The sequence below is a fragment of the Schistocerca americana genome, chromosome 1 (assembly GCF_021461395.2).
Source record: "Schistocerca americana isolate TAMUIC-IGC-003095 chromosome 1, iqSchAmer2.1, whole genome shotgun sequence".
Classification (NCBI taxonomy): domain Eukaryota; kingdom Metazoa; phylum Arthropoda; class Insecta; order Orthoptera; family Acrididae; genus Schistocerca; species Schistocerca americana.
Window position 1 is genome coordinate 963688736 of NC_060119.1, and position 14957 is coordinate 963703692.

The following is a 14957-nucleotide window of genomic DNA, read 5'->3' on the forward strand; positions in this document are numbered from 1 at the left end:
TAATTTGTTCATTAGTCTCATCTGAAATGCTTTTCACGTAAAACTACCAACTGTGGCGATCTGCTTACTGGTCAATGATAACCTTCAAAAACATCAATAAAGTCAATAAAGGCGGAGTTGTAGCTCCGAAACACTTTTGACGAAAAAAAATATTGTGATAGAAAGCCAGCGTATTACTAGCAAAAGTATCCTTAACGTGGGCACTGCAATCACAGACAGCACCCGACAAAATGTCTGTTAACAACAAGTCCTTTACCTGGGAATCTGCTTTCGAATTTAGTTTCCTACGTTTTCGACCATATTTACACACATTAGAGAGGTAACTTTCTTAAGTAATGTTGATTCTATTGTTTTCCTTTGACTTGTAGCAGAAAATCTTACACGATTAACAGCAAACTACCCTCGAAATACGGACGTTTAATTTCATTCTGTAAGTCCAGGTGGAAAACGATTTATGTCGTCTGTTACAGTACGACGACAACAGACAGAACAAACAGACACCGTATACCCTCGTGTAGTACCTGTGAAAAGAGTAGAGAGGTTTTCGAACAGACGTAAAAAACAATATTCCATTTGAGTCCATTGACGGCATTGCACTGAACAGATATTTGAATGTTGTGCAGGGGCAGTTCAATTAGTGAAACAAAACTTCTAATTTTTGTTGTTTATAGATCCCCTAACTCTGACTTAAGAGCATTTCTGCTCAAGCTAGAGAGGGTTCTTAATTCAGTTTATAAGAAGTACCGGAAATTAATTATACGTGGTGACTTCAATATTAGTTTTGTATATGATTGTGCAAGAAAAAGGATGTTGGTAGATCTCCTAAATTCATCTAGGGTGCAGAACAGTAGCACAGCCATAGGCAATACTTTTATTCATTCTTCATTACTAGATGGGCATTTTGTGAAGTGTGAATGGCCTTTCAGACCATGATGCACAAATTTTAACACTAAATGGCTTTTGTACTCAAACAAATGTCACTCATGATTACAAACTGTGTAGGAAAGTTAATCCAATGGCAATAGAGAGTTTTTTAAAACTCGTCAAGGCACAAGAGTGGCAGGATGTTTACAGTGCTGATAACATAGATGACAAATACAATGCTTTCCTTTAACACGTTTCTCATGCTCTTTGGGAGTTGCTTTCCATTAAAACGCTCTAAATGGGGTACTAGCAGAAAAGGCAGCCTGGATAGGATATGGACATCATGTAGAACAAAGCGGGAATTATATCAAAATGTTACAAGTAGCCACAATCAAACTAAAGTAGCCCAGTACAAACAGTATTGTAAGGTGCTTAAAATGTTATGCATGTGGTACACAAATAGAATAGCTAATTCGAAGAATAAAATTAAACCACATGGTCAATAGTGAAGGAAGTGTCTGGTCAGTAGCACAAGGTCTACGATATAAAGTCAGTTCGTAGTAAAAATATTTCTGTTACTGATAGATCAAATACATTTACAGTATTTAACATCATTTTCTGAGCATTGCTGGTGAATTAAATAAAAATTTAGTTTCTACAGGGAATCATCTAACTCTCTTCGCAATTGCCTTTCCGAGATTGATGTCTGAAATACTCCTCTGTCATACAGGCAAGGCGGAGATTGAGTCAATAATAAAATCATTTAAGACTAAGGACTCGCGTGGATATGATGGAGTGCCTAGCAAAATATGAAAGTACTGTGCTGCACTTGTTAGCCCTGTACTTAGGCATATTTGTAATTTTTCGCCCGCATCTCGTGGTCGTGCGGTAGCGTTCTCGCTTCCCACGCCCGGGTTCCCGGGTTCGATTCCCGGCGGGGTCGGGGATTTTCTCTGCCTCGTGATGGCTGGGTGTTGTGTGCTGTCCTTAGGTTAGTTAGGTTTAAGTAGTTCTAAGTTCTAGGGGACTTATGACCACAGCAGTTGAGTCCCATAGTGCTCAGAGCCATTTGAACCATTTGTAATTTTTCCTTTAGAAATGGGCAGCTTCCTGAGCGACTAAACTACTCAGTAGTAAAGCCGCTTTATAAAAAGGGAGAAAGGGATAATGTAGACAATTTTAGACCTATTCGACCTATTTCTATTCCATCAGTGTTTGCAAAAGTTATTGAAAAGGCTGTGTATGTAAGGATAATTGATCATTTTTATCACATAATTTGCAATAAAATGTACAGTTCGGCTCTAGAAGTCGTTTAACAACTGAAAATTCTATATTCTCTTTTCTCTGTGAGGTACTGGATGGGTTAAACAAAAGTTTTCGAACACTAGGCATATTTTTTGAGTTAACTGAGGCGTTAGATTGTGTTGGTCACAAAATATTTCTCCAGATGTTGGACCATTACGGAATATGGGGAGTAGCTCACATCTGGTTCACCTCTACTTTAACAACAGACAGTGAAAGATCATTATTCACAGTGTTGAGAATGGCTGTGTGGGGTACAGTCAAATGGGGGCGTGCCCCAGGGATCAGTGTTGGGGCCACTCCTGTTCCTTATTTATATGAATGATATGCCCTGTAGTATTAGAGGCAACTCTAAAGTATTTTTGCTTCATGATGACACTAGCTTGGTAGTAAAGGATGTTGTGTGCAACACTGGCTCGATTTCAAACAGTGCAGCTCATGACATAAGTTCATGGCTTGTAGAAAATAAACTAACGCTAAATCACTGTAAGTCTCAGTTTTTACAGTTTCTAACACACAATTCAATAAAATACGACGTTTTAATTTCACAGAATAGGCATATGATTAGTGAAAATGAACAGTTCAAATTTTTGTCGTTGAAAGCCCACGTTCAGGATATTGTTCAAAGACTTAATGCAGCCATTTTACTATTTGAATGGTATCTGAAGTAAGTGACTGTTCGACAAGTTCTTGCTAACAATATTAGCTTATTCCCAAGAATAAGCAGCTTACGCTCAGTTAATACTCGGCAGAAATCTAACCTGCATTTGGATCGGACTTCCTTAACTCTTGTGCGGAAAGGTGTGTAGTATACTGCTGCATCCATTTTCAATAAGCAACCACAAGAATTCAAAAATCTTAGCAGTAATCGACCCGTTTTCAAATTGAAACTGAAGAGTTTCCTCGTGGGTCACTCTTCTTCCTTTAAAAAAAAGCTGATTCTTATATTGTTGATTGAGCGTACTTAAACTAATGGCTTGACTTTTTTGGCTTCATAAACGTTTTATTTTCATCTGTTATTACATATATGTTGTAATTTCATGTACTGACACGTTGCATGACCGTGGAGATTTGCTCCTCAAATTGGTCGTACGGAACTTAAAGTGCAAAATAAAATAACAATTCATGTAATATCTTCTGCGTGTTTGACGTACTGAACTATTCCGAATATACCTCTAGACATTTCCACAGTGATTGCCTAGCGCTTTCAACCAAGAATATTTGCTAACTGAAACTTAAATTGTCATTTCTGAGAGTACTTACCCGAGTCGAATGAGACCTCGCTGAGAAGTATCCAAGAAGCAGCGAAGTAGAGCTGTAGGCGCAGGAAGCGGCCGATGCGGTGGTGCAGCTTGACCGTGACGTCACGCGGATTGTCCATGAGCAGGTCAGCCACGTACGAGAATGCCACCGGCTCCGTGGACATATGCTGCTGCTCGGACACACTGACGAACGCCTTCGCGTGCGAGAATACCTGCAAAAGTCGTGGGAGTGGTCAATGATCATGGAACTGTGAGTAGGTCACAGAATGTCGGATAACAAAATGCAAATGGCTCTTAGCACTATGGGACTCAGCATCTGAGGTGATCAGTCGCCTAGAACTGAGAGCTGCTTAAACCCAACTAACCTAAGGACATCACACACATCCATGCCGGAGGCAGGATTCGAACCTGCGACCGGCACGGTTGCGCGGTTCCAGACTGAATCGCCTAGAACCGCTCGGCCACATCGGCCGGCTGTCGGATAACAGATTGTCCACACACTAGCAACGACAGTATTTATGAAATAACGAAATTTGTTAACATTGAATATAAATTTAATTGTTAGGAATTCTTTTCAGATGGTGTTTGTCTGGAGTTTACACTTGTACTAAAGTAAAACATAAACGACAACCAGTTCAGACAAGAATAAAATGTAGCTTTTGAAATGTAGTGCTGCTGAACAATGGTGAAGATTCGATGAGTGCACAGGATAAATAATGAAGATCCACATGATTACTCTGCATTTCGCAATTAAGTGCGGGGCAGAGGGTTCATCGGACCGCCTTCAAGCTATTCCTCTACCGTTCCACTCTCGAACAGCACGATGGGAAAAATGAACCATTAAATCTTTCCGTGCGAGCTCTCATTTCTTTTATTTTATTATGATTTCGCCCTATATAGGCGGGCACCAGGAAAATACTTTCACACTCTGAGGATAAATTTGGTGACTAAAGTTTCATGATAAGATCCCGCCGCATTGGAAAACGACTTTGTTTTAATGGCTGCCATTCTAACTCACGTATCAAATCCGTGGCGCTCTCCCCCATATTTCGCGACAGTACAAAACGAGCTGCCCTTCTTTGATCTTTTCCAGTGTCCTTCGTCGAACATATCTGATGTGGATTCTACGCCGTGTAGCAGTACTCCAGAAGAGGACGATCGTTGCAGCTTGTGTTATTCGTTATTGTCATCCCTAGGTATTTAGCAGAATTTGTAGCCGTTAGATTTGTGTGACTTATCGTGTAACCGAAATTTAGTGGATTCCTTGTGGTACTCATGTGGATGTCTTCATGCTTCTCATTATTTAGAATCAATTGCCACTTTTCGCGCCATACAGTACCTTGTCTAAATCGTTTTTAAATTTGTTTAGATCATCTGATAACTTTATACGACGGTAAATCAGATAAGTTTATAAGACGTAAACGACAGCATCATCTGCAAAAAGTCTGAGATGCCTGCACAGATTGTCTCCTAAATCGTTTATGTAGATCAGGAACAACAGAGGGTCTGCAACACTTCCTTGGGAAACGACATATATTATTCCTGTTTTGTTCAATGACTTTCCGTCAGTTACTAGGAGTTGTGACCTTTCTGACAGAAAATCACGAATATAGTCGCACAACTGAGGTGGTAGTCCATAGATATGAAATTTGATCAGAAGTCGCTTGTGAGGTACGGTGTCAAAAGCCTTCAGAAAAACTAAAAATATGGAATCAATGTGACATTCCCAGAGAATAAACAGCTAGTTGTGTTTCACAAGAACTATATTTTCCGAATCCGTGTTGGCTGTTTGTCAATAAATCGATATCTTCGAGATAACTCATATTGTTCGAACAAAATATACATTATGTGATCAAAAGTATCAGGACACCCACAGAAACATGTTTTTCATATTAGGTGCATTGTGCTGCCACCTACTGGCAGGTACTCCATATCAGCGACCTCAGTAATCATTAGACATCGTCAAAGAGCAGAATGGGGCACTCCGCGGAACTCACGGACTCCGAACGTGGTCAGCTGATTGGGTGTCACTTGTGTCTTACGTCTGTACGCAAGATTTCCATACTTCCTAACATCCCTAGATCCACTGTTTTCGATGTGATAGTGAAGTGAAAACGTGAAGGGACACGTACAGCGCAAAAGCGTACAGGCCGACCTCGTCTGTTGACTGACAGTGACCGCCGACAGTTGAAGAGGGTTGTAATGTGTAATAGGCAGACATCTATCCAGACCTTCACACAGGAATTCCAAACTACATCAGGATCCACTGCAAGTACTATGACAGACGGGAGGTGAGAAAACTCGGATTTCATGGTCGAGCGGTTGCTCATAAGCCACACATCACGCCGGTAAATGCCAAACGACGCCTCGCTTGGTGTAAGGAGCGTAAACATTGGACGACTGAGCAGTGGAAATACGTTGTGTGGAGTGACAAATCACGGTACACGTGTGGCGATCCGATGGCAGGGTGTGGGTATGGCGAATGACTGGTGAACCTCATCTAAAAATGGCTCTGAGCACTATGGGACTTAACATCTGTGGTCATCAGTCCCCTAGAACTTAGAACTACTTAAACCTAACTAACCGAAGGACATCACACACATCCATGCCCGAGGCAGTATTCGAACCTGCGACCGTAGCAGTCCCACGGTTCCGGACTGAGCGCCTAGAACCGCGAGACCACCGCGGCCGGCGAACCTCATCTCGCAGCGTTTGTAGTGCCAACAGCAAAATTCGGAGGCGGTAGTGTTATGGTGTGGTCATGTTTTACATGGAGGGGGCTTGCAACCCTTCTTGTTTCGCAAGGCACTATCACAGCATAGGCCTACATTGATGTATTAAGTACCTTCTTGCTTCCCACTGTTGAAGAGCAATTCCGGGATGGCGATTGCATCTTTCAACATGATCGAGCACCTGTTCATAATGCACGACCTGTGGCTGAGCGGTTACACGACAATAACATCCCTGTAATGGACTGGCCTGCACAGAGTCTTGACCTGAATCCTATAGAACACGTTTGGGATGTTTTGGAACGCCGACTTCGTGCCAAGCTTCACCGACCGACATCGATACCTCTCTTTAGTGCAGCACTCCGTGAAGAATCGGCTGTTATTGCCCAAAAAACCTTCCAGCACCTGACTGAACGTATGCCTACGAGAGTGGAAGCTGTCATCAAGGCTAAGGGTGAGCCAACACCATATAATTCCAGTATTACCGATGGAGGGCGCCACGAACTTTGTATGTTCCAAAATCCTACTGCAAATCGACGTTAGCCGTATGGGTAAGAAATTTAGCGCATTAGTCCTATTTCTTTTCTTGGGTACTGGTAAGACTTACGCAAATTTCCAGGTGCGGAGCTTTCAACGAGTGTTCGGTTTTATATGATTGCTACACATTGAGCTATTGTGTAAGATTAACTGAAACGAAGCGGTGAGAAAAGAAACTTATGGCACAAAGTGACTAACAGAAGGGATCGGTTGACGGCACATACCGTCAATTTTGTAATAGAACGAACTGTAGGGTAGGGGGGGGGGGGCTACTACGGGCAGAGGTTAAAACCGTAGAGGGAGACCAATAGTTGACTGGAGTAAGTAGGTTCAAACGGAGGTAGGATGCAGTAGTTATGCAGACATGAAGATGCTTCCATAGGACAGACTAGCGTGGAGAGTTGCATCTAACTTATCTTCTGACTGTAGACCACCACCACAACAACAACAACAACAACAACAACAGAGTGTAGAGAATTTGGGACTTGCACCCCGTAGCGGAGGCTACACGGAAAAGAACCTGTGCCAAAGTGAACCTGCGTCTCTGACAGGGGCACAACGCCTGTTCTTCAGCTAACAGTTCATGCGTCGTTTGATAGCAGAAAAGATCACTGAATCATTCATTCAGGGCCACAATGGAGATTTATTTCTGGAATGATATTTCTTACCTCCTTCTTCCTTCTTTCAAATACGTGAATAAAATTCGCTGACGCAATAAATAGCGAGTACATTCCATTTCTGGTGGTGATGACCACGACATGGAGAGCAGGTTTCCAATTGACCATAAAGTTTAACGACCACCTTTAATTAGTGTGTATCTTGACCGTGTTATTTATGCCTTTTAGCTGGACGAAATCTGTTCGCTTGCTGCTTCCACTTCATTGATTTCCCTTTACGTTGCAGCAACGCTGAAAGCCTTTTTCTTTTCGATATAGCTGCTGTCTTGGAGAGCGCCCTTCTGCCGCCTCGGCGAATGGAAGTACTTGACTGTTATCATGCGATATGGATGTTTTCGTGCCTTGCTAAAGCCGTCGGCTTAGCACTCGAGTGGGAATTCGCCGCAGACCGTGGCTGCACGACGCATTGCACTCACCATTTGCAAACCACACAGGCACTGGGTATTTCAAACGCCATCGGGTCAAGGGTGTATCGTGAGGGGCCCGATTCAGTAAGAACCGCTGCCGCTTGAGTTCAGCTGCCGTGGGCAAAAAACGTGATGACCGGGAGGGTCGGCCTCTACTATCGCGAGATCTAACAGCAGGTGGATGAGCAAGAGTTCATCAGCGAATCAGTCGCCATTTCAGTGCTGGACAGCCACAATAACCTTTAGGCAGCCACACTATCCAGAACTATCTTCTTACCAAGAAGTACAGAAGCCGTGTCCAACAAATGTGTACTTGTGCTCAGGGAAGAAAGCGGGGCGCAGACATTACTATGTGTGAGGGGGTTGCTCGCTATGAACGCCTGTAAGTACTTTCATGAAACTTATTCGAACTAATGGTCAGCTGTTTTTGATGATACTGATATTCGCTTTCGGAATAAAGCAAACTTTAGTGATTATTTCTTAAAAAGTAGTTTCCCGCACCGCCATTTCGTCTTAGCTCTATTGTAGTGCCCAAGCAATTTGTTGATTTGCACTTTAAACGTTTCATACAGTCTCAATTCATATACCTATGCGTGTAAATTAATAGAGGAAACAAATTGCAAAACATGCAAGGGTTGAAAATCTTAATCTATGCCCGCGTCTCGTGGTCGTGCGGTAGCGTTCTCGCTTCCCACGCCCGGGTTCCCGGGTTCGATTCCCGGCGGGGTCAGGGATTTTCTCTGCCTCGTGATGGCTGGGTGTTGTGTGCTGTCCTTAGGTTAGTTAGGTTTAAGTAGTTCTAAGTTCTAGGGGACTGTTGACCATAGATGTTAAGTCCCATAGTGCTCAGAGCCATTTGAACCATTTCTTAATCTATCTACAAAGTTTTAAAACAGACTCCGAACCAGACATCGAAGTATGATAAAAGACTGTCCTGCTCTTGAAATATAACGTTATTTTCATCGCAATGAGGTGTATACATTGGTTCAGAGCTTTTTATTTACTATTTATTGATTTTTAGTGCATAGGAAACATGCCGAATTAAGCTCGAACGTACAATCAAAAAAATGGCTCTGCGCACTATGGGACTCAACTGCTGTGGTCATTAGTCCCCTAGAACTTAGAACTAGTTAAACCTAACTAACCTAAGGACATCACAAACATCCATGCCCGAGGCAGGATTCGAACCTGCGACCGTAGCGGTCTTGCGGTTCCAGACTGCAGCGCCTTTAACCGCACGGCCACTTCGGCGGCGAACGTACAATCATTCCGTCCTTTGCAGTAACCGCGGCTTCTCCCTCTTTAGCTTCAGTTTTTTGGACAACTGACTCCGTCCCCAACGCCTGAACAATTTTCAATTTCCTATCGCTGTTGTAAGAATATAGAAAGAAAGTTTGTTGATTATGAGCAGAGATTTTCCATAGATTCAGTCTTTTCATCTTAAGAAGATTATAGTGTAAGATATAGAGAAATAGTCTACATTGCTAAAATGGCTACTAAGTTAAGCTCCCTGAACATATTTACAGAAAGCAAATGGATGTTCATAACTACAGTGAAGTAACAGGAATTTTGAGCTAGTCTAACATGGTTTACCATTCCATCGAAGTAAATCCTGGGAACAACCTTTGCTGACCATGATGTGTATTTTTTTTTACATTGTTTAATCTTTAATGTGACAGAAGTAACTTAGAGACCAGCTGCAACGATAAATGAAAACGAAATACTTACGTAAGAATATACTTCGGCAGGGAAAGGATACTGTTAGGAGACATATAGAAAATAATACAAAAATGTAAATTGTCTTTAGAGAATGTCTTACCATAATACCTTTTACCTACCGAAACAATGTAGATTACTAATCTGTAGAGGTTTCCCCAATCATCGTTCACTTCACAGAACCGCCAGGTTTTACCAGTCGGTAGCTTTTATTGCGTGTGATTGCTGTTTACTTCTATTACTGATTCCACTTTGCTACGTGCGTCACCCACTGTTTGTCAAGTCATCAAAGTGCAATGACCTGAAACCAATGCAACTACCGGATTAAATCAGACACACGAACTGTCTGCTCTATTTTGACTATAAAATGCTCATTATCGCATCTGGGTTAATGCACGCCACGCTTCACTCCGACAAATCAACACATAAGACTTATCATCCAAAATGCAAACCACCGCCACCACTAACCTGACAGACATGTGAACGTTATCCAGGTGTGTTACTGGATTTGTCGAGTGTGAAATGACGAGTACGTCGTGTCGCAGCATTCCCAAGAGCTGACGCAATAACACGTTGCAATATGAGCTTCGCTGTTCTGCATGTACATTGGAAAGAGCAAAGCGGGGTTTAACTCATGCATTGCAACATGGACTAATATAATGATAGGATTTCATTCTGTTTATTGCTCCAAAACGCGGATTATTTTAAGGGCTCTTTTCCTCAGGTGACTGCGCAGCAGTGGATTAGGCCAGCAGCTCCGACAGATGGTGACTAGGACAAACTACTTGGAGCATCATGTGAAATATCATAACATAAAAGTGTGCGATATAGCTGGGGCTTTAGGCACGTAATATGAACGAGTGCACAACAGCCTCTACGACAAACGGTCGATGAACAGACTTTGCACGCTGTGATCGACAAAAAATGCATCGGGAAAAACGTTGCACTGCAGTATTAGGCAACGTGAAATTGTAATCCGTAAAAGTATTTGCCTATATTCGTGACAAGGGATGAAATCTGGGTGCGAGTTGAAACAACAGTCAAAACGGTCGACAAAGACTGATGAAAATACTCCAAAGAAGACAAATGCGAGTACACTTTTTCTTCAGGAGGTATCGTGGAGGTACTGTTTTCGGGATTGTACTTCTACATCTGACATTCGGAACTCACCTTACTATGTGTGGCGGACTGTACTTCCAGCATTTAACGCCTCTCCTTTCCTGTTTCATTCGCTGGTGCATGATAGGAATCACCGTCGGTTAGCATCCATTCTTTCTTTCTTTCTTTCTTTCTTTGGACATCAGTCTTCTGACTGGTTTGATGCTGACCATCTCGAATTTCTCTCTTGTGCCATCCTTATTCACAACTGTTTGCTGGGTGTATTCCTGTCTGTGTCTTCGCCTACAATTTTTACCCTTTCAGCCCCCTCTATTACTACAGAAGTTACTCCCTGATGTCTTAACAAGTGTCTTATCATCCTGCCCTCCTCCTTGTCAGCTTTTCAGATATATTTCTTTCCTCACCTATTCTGCGGAGAACCTCCTCATTTAGAACCTTATTAAAATGTTCAAATCTGTGTGAATTACTAAGGGACCAAACTGCTGTGGTCATCGGTTCCTAGACTTACACACTACTTAAACTGACTTAACGCTAAAGATAACACTCACACCCATTCCCGAGGGAGGACTCGAACCTCTGGCGTGTACCTTACCAGTCCACCTAATTTTCAACATTCTTCTGCAGTATTACATCTCAGATGCTTGGATTCTCTTCTGTTTCGATTCTCTCACAATCCATCCATTCGTAAAACTTCACAGAATCGAGCACGTATCTCATTAGGTTCAAATTCTTAATATATAATGTTTGTAGATTAAAAGCACATATATAGTCTTCAAGAACTACGTAAAGTATAAGTGTTGTCCGTTACGGTTCAATGACGGGTCTTTTGAAATACAAGTTGAAAGAATAACTACCAAGATAGTCACGCTAAATATGTGCCCGTTAACCAGAGCATTATCCCAGTAATTTGTTCCTATTTTTCAACCTGAACACTAGAGTTGGCTGTAAGATATCAGAAAATGGTAGTTGGCGTCAAAGGATATCTTCCCAATGGAATGAAAACCATTGGAAATTACTTCCTCCAATAGTACATGACGCTATTGAGAAACCGTGGTCATACTGGGTTTTATTACAACATAGCAGGCCATGTTGATAACACAGTTGTTTTACTGGTTGCTGGTTTAAACTCAATGGCACAAGCGAAAATGTCTCTGTGAGACTCGAAACCAGTAATCAATAAAACAGTTGCATGATTAAATTGGACTTTTATCTTGGTTGGCTAGAAGTGGAGAGAGACTTAACCTACCAAAATACAGATTGACCAGAAAAAGAACCTGTAAAAATGGAAATTGTTTGGAAGAATATTGTACTTGTCGGAAAATCATATGAAGCTATATGGTGCAAGTCGATGGAAGGCATAGCAGGCGACGCCAGGACGCAAAACCGCTGGAGTGGGGACGCCAGTGCTGCGTCAGTAGCGTCAAAACGGAAGAGAGAGGTGTAGGACATCGTCAGTGTTGGACATAAGAGTGACTATGGCGAAGGATATGGGAAAGCTGTAGGTATATTAAGATAATTAACAGTTTAGACCGAGTACTGAGGGCACAAGATAGGTGTGACTCTTGAACAAGAAAATTACCAAACAAGTTTATTTTAACAATATGATGAACAGAATTAAATAATGTGGTGCAATCAATGGTAAGATTACATGGTACCAGTTGGCGCTGAAAAATGTTGGAAATGACAAGTGATAACTGAAAATTATTAGCTGTAGGTGTAGTATTTCATTTAATCACTTATCTATGGATCAACGCAAGAGAAGATTGACGCTCTCGACCTGAGTTCACTGTCGTCTTAAAGATAACAAAAAAATGTTCAAATGTGTGTGAAATCTTATGGGACTCAACTGCTAAGGTCATCAGTCCCTAAGCTTACACACTACGAAGCCTAAATTATCCTAAGGACAAACACACATACCCATGCCCGAGGGAGGACTCGAACCTCCGCCGGGACTAGCCGCACAGACCATGACTGCAGCGCCCTAGAGCGCTCGGCTGATCTCACGCGGCTTAAAGGTAACGCAGAGCAGATTATACGCATGTGTAGCAGAACACCGTTTCGAAATAAATATTCAGAAAGTCAACAAACAAAAAATTTGCACGTAGTAGAATATTTCACGAAGATTGCATAGCAGTCAGACTACATCTTATGAATAGATATAAGAAATCGTCACGCAAATAAACATTTAATAATTATCACTTAAAAGTTCAAAAACATTAACAACCAGTAGCAGGCACGTTATATTTGATTTCCGTTGCCAGGATAGGCCCACGTTATACATGACTTCTCGTCTCAGGATTTTAACAGCTTATTAACGAAAGGCCAGGATTAACCAATCAGATATTTTAAAAATTCTCCGATTTTTTTTTTTTTTTTTGCTTGTACTGTGAAGCCTTTCCTCTTGTCAAATTTCATGATTCTACGTCAAAGAGAAAAACGTATAGGTTTTAATGAGTGACTTTGCGAGTATCAAAATATTTGACGTACGTGGCCGTATCTTTTTATTGCATTGACTTAGAAGCATAAGATTTTTACACAACCAAAAAAGAACTATAGACATCAGTATGCGACCTAAATTTCAACTTAATATGATTCGTTCCTGAGAAAAAGGGGTCGTAACTCACGCGAAGAGTGACAGTCTCATAACAAACGAAAAAGAATTTCGTGTGATATAAGCAATTACATATTGACAATTTTTGGATTTTTTCCTTTGATTGTCGAGTGAAATCTTGATTCTTGGCAAATATCATAGTTCTAGGTCAACGGGAAGTATCCTGCACGTTTCATGACTCAGTCTGCGTGTATCAAATTATGAGACGTAAATGACTGTATCTTTTGATTGCATTAACTTAGAAGCTTCGCTTTGTTACGTCGTCAAAGGCCTGTAGACCTTAATACGTGACATGAATATCAACTTGATACGTCTACCCGTTCCACAGAAAAAAGGGTCTTAACAGCCAGACGGACGAACAGACAGAGTTTCATAAGAAAAGACAAAACATTTTTTTTTTCTTGTGGTATGATTACAAATTAACAATTTTCGAATTTTTTCCTTTGATCGTAGTATGAAACATTGCTTCTTTGAAAATTTCATGATTCTAGGTCAACGGAAAGTACTCTAGGTTTTGATGACCGAGTATGCGAATATCGAAGTATGTGACATAAATGGCCGTATCTTTTGATTGCATTGACTTAGTAGCTTCAATTTTTTAGCATCGCGAAGGGACCGTAGACTTCAATATGTGACATAAATTTCAACTTGATACATCTACCCGTTCCTCGTAAAACGTATTCCGGGCTGTCGGACAGACAGACAACAAAGTAATCCTACAAGGGTTTCATTTTTACCGATTGTATACGTGAGACTACAGTAAACGCGTCGCAACTGGAATCGGCCGACGCATACAAATATTTTATAGGAAAATGAAGTGGAAGGTTCACATAGGCTCGATCGTAGATAAAGCAGGTGGTAGATTGCGGGTCATTGGTAGAAGATAGGGAAATGCAATCTGCCTACAAAACACTCCTTCTACCCATACTAGAGTATTGCTCAAGTATGTGGAACCCGTTCCAAGTAGGACTGACGGGGAATATTGAGTGAATACAGAGAAAGGCAGCACGAATGATTACAGGTTTTTCCGACCCGTGGGAGAGTCTCACGGAGTTGTTGAAGAGACTGAACTGGCAGTCACTTGAAGATAGAGGCGACACTGTTGATCGATGGCAGTACTGCAGCTGTCTGTTGCTATCTGTGTGTGATGGCGAGGTTTATCATGAAATACTCTTTGCTCCCTAATGTAATACGGCTCCTTTGATCAGGGTACATGAACTCGCTGAACAGTCAGCACTGGAGTTCTGAAAATCCTCATCTGTTTCATCAAAAGCCTCTACATGTTATGAAAACCAGGGTAGGGTGTACAATTAGTACGGCAAGAATAACTGGACCGATCTTTTTCCGCTAAACGAAATCGAGCTATTTTTTTTGTTTCAAAAAGCTAAGAAACAACGAAAAGACCTGTGTTTAGTCCATGCAGAACAGTGCAAGAGTACACACCGCCAATGCATCTACGGCAGTATTTCGCGTTGTGCTTGATGACAGGTATCCAGCTTAAATTGCTCCGGCGATGCCCTACCCCTAATTTGCAAGTTTTCGGTTTAGTCTATGCACAGCTCTGAGCGCATTTGCTACCGACACACTGCTCTGAAGTGATAAATGGCACGCTGATTTTCCCTGACTTCTTTCCTGGCTCAGTTAAAACCTATACTACATTACGAGAAATCGGACATCAGCTGCCTACACGCATTGGAATAAATCACTGGATAATGTTGAAAATCTGTACCAGA

General features: G+C 41.7%; 1 protein-coding gene across 1 annotated transcript in view; it reads right to left on the reverse strand.

Moving 5' to 3' along the window:
* Positions 1 to 14957, reverse strand: part of LOC124548252 (discoidin domain-containing receptor 2-like) — a 939799-nt gene that overhangs the window by 178881 nt on the left and 745961 nt on the right. The window contains exon 8 of the mRNA XM_047125161.1: positions 3430 to 3640. Within this exon, the coding sequence (XP_046981117.1) occupies positions 3430 to 3640 (211 nt within the window). The remainder of the gene's footprint in view (positions 1 to 3429; positions 3641 to 14957) is intronic.